The sequence below is a fragment of the Canis lupus genome, chromosome 15, assembly GCF_011100685.1.
Source record: "Canis lupus familiaris isolate Mischka breed German Shepherd chromosome 15, alternate assembly UU_Cfam_GSD_1.0, whole genome shotgun sequence".
In the NCBI taxonomy this organism is placed as follows: Eukaryota; Metazoa; Chordata; class Mammalia; order Carnivora; family Canidae; genus Canis; species Canis lupus.
This window is the reverse complement of record NC_049236.1, coordinates 16,130,532-16,152,604: the sequence shown is the minus strand read 5'-3', so window position 1 is coordinate 16,152,604 and position 22,073 is coordinate 16,130,532. Positions and strand designations below refer to the sequence as shown.

General features: G+C 53.3%; 1 protein-coding gene across 9 annotated transcripts in view; it reads right to left on the bottom strand.

Annotated features, from left to right (window-relative positions):
• The window catches only part of ERI3 (ERI1 exoribonuclease family member 3), a 128,073-nt gene that overhangs the window by 18,479 nt on the left and 87,521 nt on the right, over positions 1-22,073 (bottom strand). For 8 of the 9 annotated variants that reach the window (XR_005370299.1, XM_038558312.1, XM_038558310.1 and 5 more), the window contains one exon: positions 6,750-6,849. The exons of the other annotated variant lie outside the window; for it this stretch is intronic. Coding sequence is in view for 7 of the 8 variants with exons in the window: in XM_038558312.1 (XP_038414240.1) it covers positions 6,750-6,849 (100 nt within the window). In the remaining variant the exon portion in view is untranslated. The remainder of the gene's footprint in view (positions 1-6,749; positions 6,850-22,073) is intronic. 9 annotated transcript variants of the gene reach the window in all.

Sequence of the window (22,073 nt, the reverse complement as noted above, 5' to 3'; positions counted from 1 at the left end):
CCAGGAGTACTGAGGGCCTGAGAGGAGCGATGCTGGGAACACGGCGAGAGTGAAGGCTGTCTCGCTACTCATGGAGCTCATTTTCAGGGTACCAAACCTGGATACAATCAGGGGAGGGCTGGCCTGCTCTGGGCCCTGACATTGTCTCTCACCTTAAACCAGTGGTAATGACTTGCAAATATTGATGAAAACGCAAACTACAGAGATTGTGTTTTTCGGGGAGTGAAGGTGGGGAGCGAGGATAAGGAGGAAAATAAACTGAAATGAAGTCCAGTTATCTCCCATCTGTGGCTGCTCCTAATCCCCCAGCCCAAAGGAATCCAATGCAGCCCCTTATCTGCCCTGTCAATCACTCCATCACCGCCCAGAGTGCTCGGTGGGCACCACACGCCTTCACACACACTCAAGCACATGCTCACACATGCACACACACGCACACACCCGTTCCACCGACTCTTGCTCCAACACTCCCGCCCACCCCCAGCCCATTACTCCTCTGAGTAGGAACAGCCAGCACGCAGGTCCTGCCAGATGGATGCAATTTGCATAATATCAGCGGTGGAGGCTGCAAGATCACCAGGGGTCAGGGCGCTGACATCCCCGCACAGTCTATCTGCAAGTGCTAATTTGGCCGGCATTGATCTGTCTTTCTGATTTCTTTGTCATTTACGTCTGCGATGGTTTGACAGGAGATACAGAGAGAGACAAGGGGAGGCCAGGCCGGGCCCGGGGCTAGGAAGGTAGGGAAACAAAGATTGTACTTCCCACTGCATCACACACACAGAACACATACATAAACATACCAGAACCTTCCCCCATCCATCCAGCAATCCACTCGTCCATCTGTCTATCCATTTTCCATCTGTGGTTTCTACTGAAGACTAGAACCTGGTGTCTAGGCAAGGACCGATTCCTCAGATGTCCCCCAGGACTCCAAGGGTGCCAGCTCAGAGAGGAGGGAGTGAGTACCCCTCTAGGTGAATACTGCCTCCAGGCAGGCCCATGCCCATGGAGCCCCTGTGGATGCCTGGAGAGTTATCCATTCTCATGACCATCCTCTCCCCAGCTGCTCACTTTCTCTGGGCCACACCAGAAGAACTAGACAGGAGTAGGGGGTGGCAGTAGTGCCGGGGAAGCACATACTCCAACTGTCTCTGCCCCCTCTTGAACCCAACTTGAGGATGCCCGAAGTGTGGGTAGGGGGGTGGGGGGTGGCCCGAGCAGCGCCTCTCTCTCTGGGACAGCCAGGGAGAGGGCTACTAGGTCCGCAGGGGCCTTTATCAATACTTCACCACCCTCAGGTGTTCCAAAGCCCAGACTGGTTTCTAGCTGATTCTGAAGCCCCCCTGGCTTATAGCCAGAAAGCCTTAGCTCAGATTAGATCTGAATGCTGTGCCCACTGAACCCTCAACCGCCGTCCCCACATTCTTCTGTGCCTCGGGAGAAGGGTTCCCCATCGGGATGGGGCACCACCTGGAAAGCTGTCATGGGAAAAGGGGAAGAGAGGATAAGATTGCAACTCTGGAAAGAAAGAACCCACTGCAGAAAAATGGATGTGGTCACTCTGTCAAGGGAAGCAGGAGGCCTGAGCCTTCCAAGGGTGGAAGCCCCCTCCCTCCCTGGCAGCCACGGTGGCTCTGCCTTGGCCCCACCTCCTTTCTCTCACTGAAGGTATCGGAGCAGGGTGATCAGAAGGCACTCCCTGCTGGGCAAGAGGGGGGCTGGCGTTTGGTGTGTGCTAATCCCGGGCCTGAGGTCTTCAGAGGGACCTGGGGAACTTCAAGGAGGGGAAGGCAAAGCTGTACTGCAGACGAGCTCATTAGCCGGCACCCCCACCCCCCCACGAGGAGGAAGGCGGGCGGCCCAGGGAGCGTGGCAACAGAGGCGGCAGAGAAAAGGCTGTCACTGTCCTTTCTTCCTTTTGGTACAAGCATCTCCCTGAGCCGACGATTCTCCTGCAGTGACACCTCTCACGGGAGCTAATGAGATCTGTGTCACAGAGCTAATGCGCTCTGACTGGACTCTTGATAGACACCCTACTCCTTCAGGGGAGACCACAGGCCAGTGCTGCCCCCCTGGGCCCAGGCCCCCACCTTGCCACCTGCCAGCCCAGCTCTTTTTGCCAAACCATGCTGGGAAACGAGCTCCTGAGAGTCCACTTGGGTGTTGGGTATCCCTCCTACCATGAGCCTCAGAGAGACCCTCCTCAGGGCCTGAGCAGGGGGGCTAAGGAGCCAGGGCAGGACCACCCGGCTGGGCATCAGGGAAGGTTCCCGTTATTCTCCCGGCCAGCTGAAAATCAGCAGTCTGTGGAGCGTTCCTGTCCCAACAACAGGTGAGATTTTACTGACATTTTCTGTGCAGATTTCTAAAAAGGAAGAAGGGAAGAAGGCCTGGGTCCTAGTGTTAGATCAAGTCTGTAGGGCCTGAACATCACACCCCCAAGACTGTAAGTGGGGCCCAAGGATGTATTTTGTACATTCACACTAGGAAATCAGGCAAGATTCCCAGAAGAGGTGGTCCTGGGAAAATGGGCAGGATTTTCCTGGTCAACAAGGTGAAGAGCAAACAAATCAGAGTAAGAACTGTCAGAAGGAGGTCAGAATTGCCGGGCTCTGGCTCGGAGGGCGACTGCAGCAGGGGTGAAGCGGTGGCAATGCCTCCTTTTTTCTCTTCCTTGGCAAGGCTTGGTCAAGGCCTGTATGTTTCACATTAACAGAGGGAAACAAGGGAAGTGAGCTTGTGTCCGTCCTCATCGTCTCTGTTGGAAGCACAAAGCCCGACACCAAAAAGGTGCTTCCTAGTTCAGCACAGTGGTAAGGACACAGACTCTGCACTCAGAAGGGCCTGGGTTTGAGTCCTGGCTCTTCAATTCAACTGGCTGTGTGACCTCAGGCCAGTCACTTAACTGAGTCTCAGCTTCCTAGTCTCTAAAACGGGGATGATAATGCCTGCCTTCCATAAAACTGGTGTGAAAATTACATTTGTTAATAAAAAGTACCCCTGAATACTTGCTGACCCTTTGCAGAAACACGAGAAGCACCACAGAGCACCCGCCTCCAAGCCTTTGGTCCACACCAAGGATGCAGACAGAGCCCACTGACAGCATGGGTGGCAGCAGTCCCACAGACACGGGGTCCTCTTTGCCCACAACCCGCTCCACGCCACCCTGCTCAACCAGGCTCACAAGGCCAAATCCAGCACCCCAGAAGGAAGTGTCCCTCTCTCGACAGAGGCCATGCCGACAGCCCCCGACACCCCCCCCGCCCTTTGTACCTGGAGCTCCACTGTCTCCACTCCTGAGCCTACCTCTCCCTCAGCTGCCAGGGCCAGCTGTACCTGTGTGGACGATCGGAGCTGAGCTCTGGGGGGCAGGGCACTCTGTCCGTTATCCTCATAGGTATGCCCAGCACAGCTCCTGACACAGAGCAGGTGTGAGGTAGACACTCACTGACCTGGTCCTCTGCTTCCGTTCCCAAGGCTACTGCTGGCTCTGAATTAACCGTCACTTCTGTGCACCCTAGTCAACTTCCTCTTCTATAGTTTCTCCTCGTTACCCTCCCTGTGCAAACTCTCAGACTGCTCTAAAGCCCAATTCTGACCACGTCACTCCTCTGCCAGGACGCTCCCACGGCTCCCCCTCAGACAGCTCAGCTGTGCACATCCATCCCAATGGGCCCCATCCCCTCCTACAGCCTACCTCCTGGCCCTGGCCCCGAGCCATTGCCCAACCCTCCAGCATGCCTGCCCCTTGCTCTCTTAGGGGCCACACACCCAGTGCTCAGCGGCAGTCCCCACCAGGTAGGCCCCACAAACCTCCCCCTGCCACTCATACCTTACAAAGAGGCTCAGAAGATCCCTCTAGGGCCTAGGATCATCAGTGATTTGCACACAGAACCACTGCCTCCCTCCCCGCCCCACCACTGTGGCATCATGGGAGAGCTGAGCAGATTCCAGAGATGGCCAAGCTGTGGGATCTGCAGAACCCTTGCCCAGCATCACCAATGCCACCCCCCCCCAACCAATATGCATACCACTCCCCACTTCAGGCTGGCAGCTCCTCATGCAGTTAATTAGCACTATGTCACTGAGGACCAGCCTGAGTGGCCAGTGACAGGAGCTGACCCTTGACCCCAGGGCTGGGAAACAGTCTACATCAAACTCTTACAGCGCGACCCTTTTAGCACGCACAGTAACTCGGGGCACCGCCAGCTGAAGCTCATTAAAGCTGTCTCTTTGGCGCGAGGGCCATTAACCTCACTGCTCAAAACCAACGCCTCCCCTCCCCGCCTCTCCCAGCCCAATTAATGCCCTGCATCCTCCCTCCCCTCCAAACACCCTCACCCACACCTCAGAGGCAGCTCGGAGCTGGCAGGACAGCCCTCTGCATTCAAAGATACAAAGACCCAGGGCCAGGAACCCCCAGTGCCCTGGGGAGACCATGGTGTGAGCCTGGCCATAGAGGAGGGGGCTACTTGAGCACCCACTGTGTGCCGGGCCAGGTACTACATAAGCACTTTACATAGGCGCTTCACTGAACCTCCCCAACAGCCCTGAGAGTCACTGGCAGGGTCCCTTGTCTAAAGTCACAGGGCTCTGGGTGGTAGAGCCAGAACTTCCTCTTGGTTCCATTATCACCTGTCACCTTGGACTGTCCTCTTGTGGCCCAGCCAGATGGAAAAACCTTCCCTGGAAAGGGAAGGAACATCTCAGGAGTCCTAACAGGCAAGAAGGAACCTCTTCGTCTCACAAACACACCTGGGACACATTCACAGACGCAGGGCACCCAGCTCAAGGCCGACCCAGTCCTGTGGGTCCTGCTGCAGCCCCTCCCCGCCTGGGCCAGGGCAAGTCTTCTCACTAATTCTCATTCTCTGGTCCCTCCCTTTCCCATCCCTCAGTCACTGACTCACTGACTCACTTGTTTATCCAGCCGCCCACCCCGCAGTGCTTACTGAGCATCTACTAAGAATCGAAGTGTGCAACGTGTGCTGCCCCGTCAGCTCTGAGAAAGAGCTCTGATAGCGCTGTCCTCTCCCTCCCAAACCTCTTGTCTCCTAAGAACCTCATCAAAAAGCCAACCCTTTAACCTGGCATTAAAGACCCGCTTATTTCCCCATTTCTTTTCCAGCTGTTCCCTGATCCAAATGTCCCCCCCATTCCAGTCACGGCAAACTATTTGTAGGGGTCTAAGTGGTCTTTAACGTGCCCTTGTGCTTTTGTACACACAGCTGCACTTAAGTAGAAAATCCTTCCCCCATTTTTCTACCTAGCGAACTCCTATTCATCTTTCAAGGATTTCCTGACTCGAGAGTCTTCTTCTCTAGGAAACTCCCTGCTGAGCTCCCAAGCATATCACCTTGCTAGGTTTGGGGTCTTCTCCAGGTTGTATGGAATAGCTCCTTCGGAGAACAGCAGTTGTTGTGGGGCAGCCCCAATTCCCTCAGGCATGTTGACTGCTTCCTCTTTTCCCCCTGGACCCCAGGAGAGCCTTGAGGTGTCCCAATAAGAATGATACAGAGCGTCCCTGAAGTCAGGGAGATGTAAATAAAGAAGCAGAAGTCACCTTGGCACCTGAGGTCAGGGGAACCCTCCCACAGAGCAGCCTAGGCATTCCTATCATGGCCCTCAGTACCCCGAGTACCCAGTTCATCCGTCTCGTCCTAGGATGTGGCCTCCTTGAGGACAAGAATCTCCACTTAGCATGCCCAGCACCCACTAGGCACCAGTGATGTCTGCGGGAAGGAGGAAGGGCTAGTCTCTGAGAGGTGACTGGGTCCTTCTGGTGTATCTTGCCAGTCCCCTCTGCTGTCACAGCTCCCCAAAGGTACACAAGTTATGATAATGTCATACCACCTCCCAGGAATACTCCCCCTCCTCCCCACTTGGAACAAAGCCTATCTTGTCAAGTACCAAGCCTGAAAGCATTTGCATGACGTGTGCTCACGCACAGAAAATGAGATACACAGAAATGAAAAGACACACTTTCTGGTGGATACACACACAAGTTGATGGTTGCTTCCATAAACAGACAAATGCCCTCAGGAAAATCAACCCAGATATATTGTTACACAGACACACACACACACCCCAATACTGATATATCGGAAGTTAGCCGAGCCTCCAATGCCTAGAACCACAGCCACTCCAGCCCCCTCCCAAGCAGGGATCCCTCTGAGGGTGCACCCCCACCTGGTACCCCAAGTGGCCCCTCCCAACCGAGGCACCGCTCAATGGAGGCTGCTGCTCCTGCAGGGGAGTCAATACCCTGTGGACGGAGCCATCGGTCAGAAGGACCCCGACTAATTAAAAGCTGGTGAGGTTTAAATAATTCATCTCCTTAACTCCCATTGATCGCCCAGTTTAGTAGCCACAGACTTGAAACAATATTAAACAGCCTCCTCTAGCTCCGTGGGGGTGGGTAAACAGACATGTGCCCACCCCTCTGAGGACATCACCCACCAGAGATGCAGGCAGGGTCAGGGATAGCTTGGCCTGAATCCAAGGCCACCTGCAACCCACCCAAAGCCCAGGCCCCACTGTCCTCCTAAACAGTGTTTTGAGAGATTTTTTCCAATGGTCTGGTTCCACTCTCCCCTACTCCACCCTCCTTCCCCACTCCCCCCATCTATGGAAAGCACCCCATTAGAGCACAGAATGAGCCGCAGAACCCCTCTGTGCACTAGGGGATGAGGGCATGCGGGCAGGGGGCTGACCAAGCTGCCAGGGGTATATGTGGAGGGACTGACCAATGCCGCTGTGGGGCCGGCCTATGTGCTGCAGGCTGAGGCCCTTGTTCATGTCTAGAAGTCCATTCTTGGGCCAGCAGCCCATGGCGAAGCTGTAAGCCTGGAAGACAGGAGGCAAGAATGGTTAACAGAGGCCCTGACCCCCAGTACTCACCACCTCCACCCTCCAGCCAAATCTTCCCACTAGGGGCTTCCTCTCATTGTGTCACTTCATGGGAGTCCCCCCTCACTGGGTCCCCTTGCCACCAAGACCCCCACCAGAAAATCCCTTCTTTCAGAGCTCCTTTTGTGCTAGGCATCTCCCCATCAGAGACCTCCAGCCCCCACTGGGTGCCCCTTTGCCAGGCTCCTCTAGAGAGCTCCCATTTACTAAGACCCTCCTTATCAGGACCATCCTGTCATCAGGGCACTCCCTTCACCAGACAGCCCTGTTAGTCTCCCGGTCTCCAGTGCACCCAGCACTGTGCTGGGCCCCTCACCACAGTACTGTTGGTCATAAAGCCTGGTGTCATGAAGGATGTGGAGACCAACATATCCAAACTTCACTCTACAGAGAGGACCAACTGCCCATGGTCTACTTGCTTTAGGTTGAGAGGCAGGCCAGGCTATGGAAGGCTGAGTGCCATGCATGGGCTCAACTGAGAGGGGTAAGGTCACCTGGTAGACTCAAGCAGCTGTGAGGGGAACACATGAAGAGAGCTTGCGCGCGCGTCTGTGTGTGTGTGTGTGTGTGTTAGGGGGGAACAGATCTCTGCTGAAGGTCAAGTGCTCACTTATGCATATTCAAAGCAGCCACCCATCGATCTGTACTTAATTGTTTTCCTGGGGTTGGGGAAGGAAGTGCTGGGGGCATCGATCTGCTCAGGCCCCTAGCACTTCATTGCCCCCCTCCATCCCCTACTCGCGCCACCTGGCCGCCACCAACCTCCACAGTGAGGGGTGGTACATAGCAGGACCAGGGATGGCACTTTCTTTCACAATCCCTTATAGGAACAACTGATTTGACATCACAGATGAGGAAACTGAGGCCCAGAAAGAAGAGACTTATACAAGGGTTAGAAAGCTATTAAGTTAGAACTGAATCCCTGCTCTGCCTGCTAGCCTGGGCTTTTGCGGGGCGGGGGGGGGGGGGGGTTGGGGGGGGGAGTTGTGTAGCTGGCTGGTCCTTCAGACATTACCCATCCCCTCACCTTTGAAGTCCTGGAATCCTAGGCTGCCCTGCTCCCAATGGCAGGAAGCATATGAGATGTGGTCAATAGGAATGTAGCCTGAGGAATTCCCAGAAGCTAGACCCGAGGGTCACTAGTCGAACTGAGGTGACTGCAGCCACGGTCAGATAGGCACTGTGGTGTCCCCACTCGTGCTCGGGTGTGGAGGTCCCCATCCCACCAGAGACTCCCTCACAGCAGGGAGGGCCTAACACTGGGTCAGAAACCAAAGACAGGAGAGGAGGCTGGATACAGAGTCTGTGCTGAGGCCAAGGGGCTGGTACCCTGCCTTCTCAGCTGCAGGAACCAAGCCCCGGCCCTGCAGGTCCTTCAACATCAGTGCCCTCCCGAGCTAGTTTCCTTGACCAAGAGGTACCAGCCACAACCTGACTTCCCAGCCAACCCTCCCACACTTTCCCAGGCCACAGCTGGACCCACAAACCGGGGGCTGAGTGCAAGGCTCAAGGGCAGGGGAGAGAACGCTGGTGTACAGCCAGGGCAGTGAAGGCAGCGCTGGGGAACGCAGGCAGCGAGGGAAAGCAGCCAGTGGGTGGTGCACAGCTGGATAAGCTGCTGAGCGTGGTCAGGGCCATGGCTGGAGCGCAGTGGGCCAGAGAGCAGTGGCGGGCCGGCTTTCAAGTACTTTAAAATCACTTACAAAGGCCGGATTAAACGATCAGAAATTCCATTTAATAGGACAAATAAAGAAATAACAATCTACCCTATCAGCCTGGAGAAGGCGAGCTGGATGGGTTTTTTTCCCCTCTAAAAAGGAAAAAGGGAAGGAAGGGGGAAAAAAGAAGGATAATGTGTGTTTACTCAAGCAAAGAAAAAAATATTTAAGTGATGTCGGGGAGAAGATTGCAGTAACTAGTGAAGAATAACATCGTCTACTTTGCTGTCAAATCACACCCGAATTTCAGTAATAGATTCTCGGCTGACACTCAATTCAATTCGAAGGTGATCCTGCTTTATCCCAGCCCATCAAATATTAAACACTTGCATTAGCAGGTGCTGCCGCTTCCCGGCTTAGAGCGGCGGGCGGGCAGCGGAGGCCCCTCTGCTCTGCTCGGGGCTGGGGGACAGGGCAGCTCAACGTTATCTGCACGTCATCCCGAGTCTTATCAAAGCTAAGCGGGAAGACCACTTCAGATAACATTAGACGCTTGCCCTGACGCGTCACTGTGACTAGATTATTATTATAACGACTCCCCCCCAAGATCGTCCTTAGACTGGGACATGCGCAAGGGGGAGGAGAGGGCCAGAGCCCAGGAGGGCCGGGCTGGGCCTGCCGGACCAGGATGAGCCGGGACCCAGGCAGGAAAGGAGAGGCAGCAGGCGAGGCGGCGGCCTGGGCCCGCCTGACGGATGCCTTTCAGGAAGGGCAGTCTAGCTTGTCAGAGCGAGGGCGAGATGAATTGGCGTCTCCAGCGTGGCCGTGGGTGTCATGCGCACAGTTTCATATTCCCAGATAAGGCATGATAACCAATTGCTGCTGTGACACGGCCTCATCCAGCACTTCCTCAGGGGGGCACAGGCGGGGGGAAGGGGGCAGCACGTGCACATGGGTCTGCCAAGCTCCTAATAAGAGGGATTTAATTTTTACAAATGCTGCTTCCAGCGGGGCCTTCACATACCAGCCAAAGTCCAAAATGATATTAAAAACGGTTAATTAAAACTGCTCTCCTTCAGCCTGGGCTCTCCCCCTGCTGCCCCTGCTGAGAACCCTGGCATGTCTCCCCCAGGTACCCCTGCAGAGTTGAACCTTCAGAAGTGACCACCAATCTCAAGGAACCCCCCCCAGGCACGTGCTAGGGCACGGCACCACAAGCTCCCTCCAGCTCCTGCCATCTGAGGTACCCCTCGGTCACAGCCAGGGGACACAGAAAGCCACCCAGAGAACACAGGGTCCTATGGCACTCTGTGTTCCTCCTACCAATGGGTGGTCTGGATCCTCACACCTGCTACCCACACCACCCCTGCCCCCCCTCTCCCCCAGCACGCACTTCTGAAGTGTCTCCCTGCCAGATACATACACTATCAAGCGTGCATACCCACACAGGCACCAAACTCTCCCTCAGGTTACTCGGCTTATCCTTCCACTCCCCGTTCCCTCCAGGCGTCCTCCCCAAGATTACATCTGTCTGTGAATCTGAGCAGAGCCTTCCCAGGAGCCCAGCTCAGGACAAGGTGATACGGGCTGTGTCTCAGAGATTCTGGCTGAGAAGGCAAGGCTGGGACCTAGGGAACCGGTAGACCAGGAGGATCGGGGAGACCATCCCCTGTGGCTGTCCACAGGGACAATAGAGATAAACAGGCCTGTCTGGCATTGGAGGCAGCTAGGAAAGCTTCCTGGAGGGAGTGGTAGTGGACAGCTGGGTGGGTGGTGGTGGTGGTGACGACAACACTGCAGGCAGGAGACACAGCAAGGACAAAGGAGAATGGCAGAAGCAAGCCCGGTGAGAGCACAGGCAAGGACCTGGGTGTGGCAGGGGCAGCCACCAAGGATGGAAAGAGCCAGAAAGACCCGTATCTTGAGGGGCCGCCTCTCACTTCCCTGTACCAATGGCAACATGGGCATCAATCAAGGAACCTAATTATTGTCCATCCTCTTTCTCTCGCTTGCTTCCTATCCCTGCTCCCTCCCTCTCTCCTGCCAGCCTGCACAGTGTGGGGGTAAGGGACCTACGAGCTTTCTGACCTCCAACAGCACAGGCAGGAATCGGTTTTGAGAGCTCTTGCCAAAAAGCCTGTTCCAAGTCCCTTTCCCAGACTGGTTCCAAATTCTTGGGGTGCCACTTCTCCAGCTGCACCTCTCCCAGCCACCAGGGACCCCCCCATCCCCGCCAGCCCAGCTGTGGCTTCCCGGCCAAAGAGTGGGGCAGACAGAAGGATGACTGAGGAGCCCCTGAGCCCTGTCCGGGGCAGGTAGGGTTGGAGTAAAAGACGCGGGGTTTAGCAAACCATCCCACCACAGCCCTGTGCCAGGCAGGCACGCACACTTCCCTTCCCCTGGGCTGCTGTAATTTCTATGCGCGGGGAAGCAGGTGCCGAGCTGCTCCCGGCTGGCTCTCCTCTCTCGCGGCTCTGCCCGCCTTGGCTGCTGCCCCATTAGCTTAGTGGCCAGCCATCTGCGACGGGCCTGCCGCGCAGCCCTGCTGTAGGCGCGGCGGGTGGCCCCCTGTGTAACAGGGAGCTTTGCCATTAGCGCCTTTAATATTCTGACACCTCAGCACAGCCTGCTATTACATGCAAACGCTGATCGCCCTGTGAAATTACATTGCTGGGCCCGCGAAATGGAATCGTGTATAATCAGCCTCCTCCATGCACTGTCAGTCCCATCACAAACACGGCGCCCGGCGGCTTACGGGGGCTTAGCAGCTGCGACAAGTGTATTGGGTTTAATAGATGAAGTAGCCCTCATCGGCAGCAGCATCAGATCCTTCAAAGAGGAAGGAAGAGGCATCGATGGCTGCTAGGGTGTCTCTGCCCACCCATTTGCTATCTGCCATGGCCCCAAGGATGGGGTGGCCACGGGGTGGGCGCGGCAGTAGTTGGGGTTATAACCCTAGCTCAGACTGCACACAGAAGCGCAGGCTGCGCTGTTACTTCCAGAAAACCCAGAGCTTCCAAGCCAGAACCAGCACATTGGACCTCTCCAGCTTCCCATGAGGTGGGGAGGAGCAGGGCACCTCTGGGTGACGTGTCACCTGGTAGACCTAAGGCTAATGGGTCATTTCCCAAGCTGAGGAAGCAAATCAAATCACCTGCCATTCCCACAAACACCCAACAGATGAGGCTGTAAGGGGGATACTCTGGAGGATAGGGGAGAGAAAGCCTCACAGACACGACTACTCCTTAATCCCTTCTCTAATTGGCCGGCACTTCTCCAGCTGGTGAACCAGTACCAAGGCCACAGGTAAACACGAGGACGGCAGACCCAGCAGCCCAGGCCTCAGAGAAGGGCAGTGTGGTCAGGCTCAGGAGTCAGACAGACACGGGTTTGGTTCCCACTTCTGCCAGTCGGCACAGTCACTTCGGAGGAGTCATGGGAACTCGCCGAGCCTCGGTCTCCTGTCCTACAACATGGGATGACAGTTCTTTCCCCAGATATGTCTGAGGTCACTCGGGAACACCCCCTCCCACTGTGACCTCCAGATATTCTTGGTGCCATCACCCAAAATGCACATTGCTTTTGAGAATGCCGCTCCCTCTCCCTTTTCTGGGCTCAGCCTAGCACCAACGGGAGCAGACTCCGTTTTCCAGGGAGGGCTGCAACACCATCTCCCATCTCGCATGCTCTTACAATGTGACTTTGATACACCTGTTACCAAGAGAGGTGTCTGTGTGATAAACAGCAGAGGCCTTTGCGACTACTTCAACTAACAGAGTAACGCAGCAGCAAGACTACGGGACTTCAAGGCTATTTCAGAAACAGAGGAGGCAGCTTCCACCTCATTCACTGGAGCACTGGCCCTGGAGCCCAGAGCTGCTCTGTAAGTCGCCAGACTGCTCCAGGGCAGCCATGATGTGAGGAAGCCGAACAAGGTGTGTGCAGAGACCACATGCAGAAGCCGTGCGACTAGGCCGAGAGAGGCAGAGGCCCAGCCAGCCCCCGGCTGATCAATCACACCCGGGGCCAGCTTCAAGGACTAACTACAAATGGATGAGAGAAGCTGAACCAGAACCACCTCACTGAGCCCTTCCTGAATTCCTGACCCACAGAAACCACCAGATACAATAAACTAGCTGCTGTTAAGTCGCTAAATGTAGGGGTGATTAATTATGTGGCAATGCTAACTAGACCACCAACACCCTGGATATGCTCTGCCAATACCTTCAACTTCTGGTTGCTCCGACACTACTGTGCCCCTCTCTGGGACTTCACGCCAGGTCATCATCACGCCAGGTAACTTTAGTTTCTACAGGACAGTCTACCCATGAACACTGCCTTTCAGTTGCTCAAGTTCCGTGCTCTAAGAGCCTTCTCCTCTACCTGTTTCAGCCCTCCATCCCTACGGCCACACTCAGGGCCTTGTTATCCCTCAGAAATCTTATCATGACAGATTCTGCTCTGACCCCACCCTCCCATCCTTCCAGTTTTTGTACCCTCTGCTCTTGCTCTTCTCGTAAGCTCTCCATCCCCTTCTGGCCTCAATCCTTTTCCTACCAAGCCTGGAGCCCTGGGATCTATCACTTCAAGCACCCATTCCTCAGTCTTCACCTCCCCTGCCCACTTATCCTACTACACCTTCCCCGAAAAAACCCAGTTGTGACTCCATTTCTCCACATTTGCGCTTGAGCTAAGCCGGAAAGTCACTCATGCACAGACAGTGGCTACTGTGGGTACAAGATCACAACCTGAGCAATTCTCAGTGGTATGCAACAATCCTACTCCTTTCACAAAGCTAATAAAGCTGTGGCACAGAACTCTTTCAACTGCATACACCTCGTCTACAAGTGCACCTGTAGCCTTCCACACCTGCTGCTCCACCAAATCTGTTCTAATGGAAGGGACACCTCGCTTCTCACCTAAGGCCAATCCTGTACTTGTGCTTTATATCTCACCCTTCTCCTCCCTGCTTGGTCCTGCTCCTTCTGGGATCCCCTTTCTTTCTAAACCCTTACCCTCCCCCTCTCTGCTGGCTCCTTTGCACTAGTATTGTAGCCAGTGTTTGAATCTCTATCAACTTCATATATCTTCTTGTGTCTCAGGCTCCTCTTTGTAAAATGGAGGTAATAACAGTTCCTACTCCAGAGAGTTGATGTGAGGATTAAATGAATTATTGTGCATGAAGTGTTTAAAACACCTGGCCCTTTGAAAGTTACATCAGTATTAAATTATTATTTTTAAAGCCCTCCATATCCCTATCCGGTGACTGTTTTCCTGTTAGCAACCAAACTTCCCAAAGTTGTGCCCACTCGCCTCCACTTACCTTCCCATTGCTCCTTCACCCCTGCAGTCTGGTTTCCAGCCTTACTGACATCACTCGGCTCCTGCTAGAGCCGATGGTCCTCTCCACGCTGCCCATGTCTAGGGAGTTTCAAGGCTTTGCTAGCTCTACCTCTCTGTGGCCTGCTTCAGTTTTGAAACTCTTCTCCTTCAGTTCTCTTTTAAGTTTTCTTATCTCTCTATCCTGCCACTTGCCTCATAATCTCCCGGTCTCTTCTGCACACAGGCCACCTTTAGGAGCTCAGGTGCTCTCACTTCTGTTTTCCTCTACACTCTACTGCTTTCCCTGGGTGACTTTCAACCTCTTTGTCTTTCACCTTCTGACTTCCAAATCGATATTCTTTGCCAATACTTGAGTATCAGACACATATATTATTCTATTGTCCACCTGACATTTCCACCTGGATTTCACTCAGGTACTTTATTCTCAAACATTAAAACAAAACAAAACAAAAACAAAACCCAAAAATCTAAAAAAACAAAAACAACAACAAAAAAAACCCCTAACCATTTCAACATCTCATCTCCCAAGTTCTCCTTCTCTTGGGTTCCCAGATCCCTATGAAAGCCATTACCATCTCTGTACTATCAGTCTATCAGAAATGTGGGGTCAACTGTGCTTCCTTCTTCCTTACTGCCCCCTGCATCCTGGGATTGCTGTTTCACGCTCCAAGACTTGACTTGAGCAGTTCCTTCAGCCTGCCCAGGTTGCCCTCGGCCTTCTCTCATTTTCTGTCCTAGGGAACACATACTCTTCTTTCACGACTAACTGAAGTACCTTCCCTGACTCGTCCCTTCTTTAAACCCATCCATACTCTGAAAGGCATCTCTAACGGTGCACGTGGTGCACGTTTACAGAGACGTTACCCCACAATGCTGGGAGATTCCTAAAGGTGGGAGCTGTGTCTGCCCTTCCTCTACAGGGTCTCCACTGAGGGAAGGGAGAATGAGACCTCTCGATGGGCCTGATTCTGCCTGGTTTTCGGGGCTGCTGTTCCTGTTGACTATCTGGTCTCCTCCAGGAACCAGTTGTCCCTGCCCAGCACACCAGCAATGCCACCCCAGCCAACCTTAGAACTGGGGGCTCGGCTGCCTGTGTGAGGAGGGAATGGGAGACTGTTCTTGTCTCCCTTCTCTTTTTCTGAGCTCTCTGGCTTTACAGGTAGCTCCCACTCCATTCCCGTGGCCCAGCAGAGGCTTGGCGGGCATAACTATAGCAGCAGAGTGTGGACACTCACGTCGACTGACCAAACCCAACCTCTCTACCCCCAGTGAGTAGCTCTGTGTGCTCACAGTGTTCCCTGGCTACCGACATACTTCGGGGGCTCCAGAGTGGCCGCTGCCTCTGTCCACCAGCAGAACCTGAGTGGCATAATTACTGCTTCTGTGTACTTAATATGCCTGCGCATGGCCCCCAACAGGACAGCTGCCTCCAGTGCTGGACCGCCACCACAGCCAAGGCAGGGGCTGTACCACATGTCCAGGGCCCGCAGCATTTGGGAGACAGCTGACAACTCAGCTTGATCCCATGAGGGTCCGAAGTCCATTTTCAGGTGGAGTAATCCAGAGCCCTTGCTTCGTTGCTGAGTCAGGGGGGACTTGGGGACACTGGGGTTTCTGAGGTGAGGACCAGGTAAGGAGCTCCTGAGCCCCCACGGAAGAGTCTGGCCTCGCTGGGGCTCCACGTGCACTGTTACACAGTTGAAGGCAGCAGATCTCAGCCAGCTGCCCAGGGTGAGAGCTACCTTGTGAGTTTTCTTTGTTTTCATTACAATTTCCTCTCCCATTGCTTCTTTTTAGCTGGCCCTTTCCTCCCTGGGGTGCTGGGGATTGAATGAAACACCACCCCCGGCTCCAATAAGTGTATTTCAATTACATCTGTCACTGCATAACGATATAATGATATATCATGTGATATTAAATCCATGGTAATCATATCAGGGATTTTTTTTAATCGTGCACTAATCGCATTATTACATCTCTATAATTAACAACAGGAGGTATGGAAATTCAGTTAAGGCAGAAGGCTCAATGTACTCCCCTCACCCCATCCCCACCCTAGCTTCCCCAGATTAGGGCTCGATTAGGAGCTGGGAACTGCAGGGCACTAGCATGTTGGGTCAAAGCTCCCACCTCCCAGTGCCTGAGCCATGGGCAGAGCCTTCAGCATCCAGGACTGGCAGAGATAGGACAGATGGAGACCAGAGATGCTCAGTAAAGAGCCTGAGGTAGAGGCTACACAGAGGGGCCCAATGACAAGGCTCAGCTGGGCCTTCCAGACCTCCTGTCATTGCAGCACCAAATCTTCTCCATGGGGAGGAGTGTTACCTTTCCTTCCAACCAGTAAGGCTCTCAAAGGTGCTTGCAAGGCACAAGGCAAATTCCTGCCTCATGGTCTCCTAGATCAGAATGTCTTTGCTACTGCTACACATATTCCCTTTCTCTGACCTAGCCCTCTGTGGTGGTGGCTCTTAACATCACCAGGTCCAATAGCTGTGATGTCTTTGCCTCTTGGTCCTAAAATCCCTGAGCTGAACAAGCCCAATTCTTCCTGTGGCTGTTCCTCCCCAGTTCTCTCTCTGAAGCCTGGTCCTTCATATTGCATGACAAGTGGGTTTTTGGTAACCACTGGGGGTTGTTCCTCCACCCCCCCAAATGGTCCAGGTGCTTATGTCCTCCCACCCAGACCTATATGGAAAGGGGAGGGGCCTGAGACTGCAGCTTGAACTATGTCAAATGACCCTGTCTCTCCCACCACCCCCTTCCTGATACTGAGCTATTAGGGCTAATCCCCTCAGGGGTGTCAGAACCAGTCTGCAAAGCAGAATTCTGTGTTTCAAGTCCAAAGCTTTGAACTTGGCATGTAACTAGTCCTCAGTGAGGGGCAGGCATTTTGCTAAGTTTGACTCTCAGAAGTTGGACAGGCCTGAAGATAAAAGAGAAAAATCATGTCCTTTTTCCTAATAAAAAGGAGACACTAATAGCAGTCAGCACTTAGGCAAAGCACTTTAAGTTTCTAAAGTGCTTTCCAAATTAAAATATAATCCTTTACTGAGCATGTGACACCACCACCACCACCACTACTACCACCAACCCCTCACACACAAAAGCATGTGCCTGCTTACACATAGCACATACAACTTCACTTTCTTTCTCCCTGAGAAAAACGAAAAAGGTGTTCAAAACTTTCAACTCAGACCTCCCTCCATCTTCATTGGCTTGCTCATATAACACATACTTATTGAGTAACTACCGTGTGCCAAGCTCTGTGCTAGGTGGAGACACACAGATCACATGGACTAAGCCACTGCCTTTAAGGAGCTTCCAGGTTACAAAGAGAAACACAGAAGATCACATACAGTGGAGGGCCAAGATCCTGTAACAAGAGCCCCAACGTAGAAACCCTAACCAGGCCTGGAGGGAAATCATCTAGAAGACTGATGTGGCCTTCAGTAGGACATTCAAGGCAGGATGCCTAGGGATGGTGGACATGTGGGCCTGGAGCTCAGTTCAGAGGGGTGAGCTGAGACAAGAAAGTCCTAAGAATGTGTATGGGTGGCACTTGAAACTCTAGGTAAGATCAACCAGAAGAGAATAAAAAAGGCTTTAGGGTCAGAAGAGGCCCTCTCTTCGTTGATGTTTGGAGGGAAAAGAGAAAGGCCCAGACACGGAAGGGTGAAACTCTAGAGCCTCCCGAATCAATGCCCAAAGAGCCTCCTCTCTGGGCACGCCCTTATCACCACCACCTTCACTCCACCTGGATGCGGTTCGATGGAAGAGTGCAGGCTTTGCAATCACACTGACTCGCTCATGACAAACATTTACTGGCCTATTATACGCCAGACCACATGCATACATTAGCAATACAGACACAGTACTGTCCTCAGAGAGCTTCACTTTGTTGGAAAAAGCAGATGTTAAATAAACAGCAACATAAATAACCATTAAGTTGTACCTGTAGCAAGGACTCAAAGAAGAAAGGTAGATGGTTAGGATAGGATAGAAAACGAGAACCTGACCTAGATGGGGAAACACTTCCCTGAGGACAGGTAAGCTGAAACGGATGGACCGGGAGGGGGAGGTGTTTGGTGTCAAGGGAATGATGCACGCCAAGGCCTTTAGGCAAAGGGTAGTGGCACTTGGAAGGAATCAAACACTCGGTATCCTTGGAGCACAGGAGGCAAGTTTGAGATGAGTTTGATGAGGAAGGCAGGAGATGCATGGCCATGTAGGGCCTCAGAGGACACAATAAAGGGTTTCATTACTGTTTCCTAAGGTGATGGGAAGCCATCCAAAGGTCTACTACTGTCATGCGATGTGGTCTTAGGGCGCTGTACCAAAGTCAAAAGTTAGTTGCTTTGCACATCTACCCCTCCCTATTCCTAAGGGTAGTCAGGCCTGGGAAAAGCTAATAGAGAGCCAAGACCATTTTCTTCAGAAAGGAGAGGGACTCATTCATTCATTCATTCATTCATTCATTCATTCATTCATTCATTCATCGAAGACACACACATTCGCTGAAGGCCTGCCAGACCCTGGCACCTCAACTGAATCACATGTACAGCCTGCCCTCAAGAACTCACAGTCCTTTGCAGGGAAATGAATACAGATGCCAGGAAGTGCTCAGTCACCGTGACAAAGTGATCAGTGAGAACTGCAGTAGTATTATGAAGGAACAAAGTACTTAGGCCCAGGGGCAGCTGGAGCCCAGAAGAGGTGTGCTGCCTCCTGGTCCTCTCCTCCCCGTGCAAACAGCAGGTGGCTGGTTGGGACAAGCACTCCCACACAGACTGCAGATTGGGCTGGGGGCAGAGCGGGAGGAGGACCCTGAGCCAAGGCTCTGGGGAAACGGCTGGAGACCGGGCAGCAATGAAATTGAGCCAGGATCTTCTGATTACACACATGAAGGATGGAAGGATGTGGCCAAAGCTATAGATGGCAGAGGAGGGAAAGGCTCACTGTATCATCCCAGGATGATGGAAAGGGCACTTTTAGAATAAGCAACAGTACTCAAATAGGAAATCATTTCAGGAAATGGTAACTCTAGTCCCCAGACCTGCTTCCTCTTTGGAAAGTAAGGGCTTAATTACTCCTTAGGTCTCTTCCTGATCTGAAATTCACAGGATCTGAGGGGAACCTCCCAAAACTCAGGTTCATTTCTGATCCCATATCTTTGCTTATGCTATCTCACCCCCCAAACACTGGCCTTCCTCCATCCTCTCCAAATCCTACTTGTCTGCCAGGACATCACCTTCAGGAAGCCCCTCCTGATTTCTCTTCCTCCCTCCCCCACATCCCACCCTGACCTCTACAGTCCATACTATGAACTGCACTATAGCACTCTGCTTAATTACGTATCACATGGGCTCCGGTTCTCTTACTTAACTGGTGTGGGGACTGTCTTGTCTCTCCCTGACCCCTGACATCCATTTTGGAGGCAGGAGGGGAGCTCCACTCTTGCAGGCCCCAGAAGCAGGCAGAAGTCTGGGTCCCCACTCCCTCTGTCCACAGTCCTTTGAGAACTCGAGAGGCCTCTACTTGAAAAGGGTGCTGAAAGCAATGATGTCTCCGAGTGCGATGGGAGATATTTGTGTCTGCTTTACCCTTGGCTTTTTGCTCTGGTTCAGGTAGGAGCGGGGTGGGCCGGCTGGCAGATCTGAGAGCGCGGCACGCCCCAGCGGGCAGGGCGCACAGCGCGGGGAAGGCGCGAGTCAGTCTGGAGTGCTCCCCATTTATCAAGCTCACGCAGGCCGCCAGCCGAGCGAGTCTTTCTATCATTACACCTCTCAAAATCCGATTCATACCACTAATCCTGCCTTCATTCTCCCAGATTAATAACATCTCTTTCAACCTTCACAGTGTGATAAATAGACAAAGAGAGAACAAAAGGAGAGACAGAAGAGAGAGAAAGAGCTGGAGCAAGTCCCCATAATAGAGAGAGCCGAGAAAGAGGAGAGGGAAAAAAGGAGAGCGAGCGAGAGCAGGCAGCGGCCAGAGACTACAGCTGCCTCACAGAGCCACCGAGGAGAGCGGGCCGCTGCGCCCCGCTATGCGCTCCGCTCCATCCCTGAAGAGAAAGAAAGGCTCGTTAACAGCTCCTTCCTGCCTGCACTTTTGTTCCGATTCTTTTCTTCCCTTCCAATCCTGCTTTAGGTCAAATTCTAGTGAAAATGAGTCTCCCGGCTTCCCGGGCTCCTCCCAGCCTCCCTGCCAGGCCCAGGGAACCAGTTGGGCCTCGGCAGGGCTGGATGTGGGCCCAGGCAGGGCTGGGAATGGGTTGAGCAAAGGTGGGCGAGCTGGCCTACGCTTCTGCGGGGCTGTTGCCTTAGCCCGGCCCCCTGCCTTGCTCTTTAGGCTGACCAGGAGAGGAGACAGAGCAGAGGGAGGGCCCAGGGTCCATTTCCTAAGGCTCTGTCCTGTGCATCTTTCCCTCCCAAAGCTCTGGCTCATCCCACGGGAGGCCATTTGCCCCCAGCAGCCCAAGTAGATGGTAAAAGTAGGCACCACTCAGGTTTGCTAAAACTGAGGTGTGACCCATCACATTATGATGGATAAGTATGCCTGGGAAAATAAACCCCACTGGGTCCCAGCCGTAACACAGCTGATCTGTGACGACTCTCCTTGTTCTCGCTGCCCAGAGGCTTGCCCACACTTGTCTCCATTGCACAGCCCCCATCCTCCTCACAGACTCAGTTCAAGAGGCACCCCCCCTTCTGGATGCCCCTCTGAGCTCTTCCAGGAGAATTCAGGCACTCCCTCTTCTGGGCTCTGGAAAGTAACACCATTTACATCACCCCGTAGTGACTATCTGTCTCCCTCACCCCACTGGGAGTCTGTAAGAATTCTGAGTTCTCTATTCCCAGGTCCAAGCTACCCATGATACTTCCGTTCCTTTTTGACTTTGACCAAACTAGCTGTAGCAGAAGACTAAGCCAAACAAGAGTTGACCCTCCCTCTGGACTGCAAAGTATTCCCAGGCAGACTGCAAAGTATTCCCAGGCTGCCTGCAAGCCCAGCTGCGAGGGACAGCTAGCTGGGAAACCCTCTCGGCCCTGCACACCCACTTCCTTCACAATCCATCAAAGTGGGGCAAGGTGGATTTTTTTTAACAATCCAAAACCTTTATTGACTTACATCTGATTAGAATGTGCCAGATGAGAATATTGCATAGAAAGTTGTACAAATTTTTTTTACATAGAAGTCTGCACCACATACATATGATGTGAACATTTTTTTTAAAGATTTTATTTGAGAGACAGAGAGCACACGCGCAAGAGCAGGGGAGGGGCAGAGAGAGAAGCAGACTTCCCGGCTAAGTGCAGCGCCCAATGCAGGGCTCGATCCCAGGACCCTGGGACCATGACCTGAGCTAAACGCAGACATTTAACTGACTGAGCCACCCAGGTGCCCCATCTGAAAAATTTTTTTATGGCAAGCTCCTCAGACTGCTCTATCCCTCAGTACATTCTCATGGTGGGAGGTGGGGTGGCGCATGTGCAGAAGGCCGGCCTACCTTGTCCAACCCAGCCTAGTAGGAGGAGCTGAGAGAGTCGAGGCTTCTCCAAGGACAGAGATTGGTGGCAAACAGCAGAGAAGCAGACCCAGCTGGTGGCGGGTCTGTTTAGGGGCAAGTCCTACTTAGGGAATGTCTTGCCGACACTTGCCAGGCTACTTTCCTCTAAAAAGCCTCCCCAGGCCCCCCTCCCCCTACACAGTCCTCCTTTTGGATCAAATTGGCTGCTACCTACCTACCATTCATTCCTGGGGACTCTATCACTTACAGCTCCAACCCTCAGATTTGGGGAAAGAACTTGAAAGCAGAGAGAACTGGAGGCTTCATAGGGCCAACTAAAAGAGCAAGTGGGTAGAGGGCAGCCCTTGGGACCATATCCCTCTCATGAAAAAAAAAAAAACAGGAAATCTGGTAACCTTTTTTTTTTTTTAAATTTTTTTATTTATTTATGATAGTCACACACAGAGAGAGAGAGAGGCAGAGACATAGGCAGAGGGAGAAGCAGGCTCCATGCACCAGGAGCCCGACGTGGGATTCGATCCCGGGTCTCCAGGATCGCGCCCTGGGCCAAAGGCAGGTGCTAAACCGCTGCGCCCCCCAGGGATCCCTCTGGTAACCTTTCTTTAGCCCTGTTTCAGGACTCTCTATGG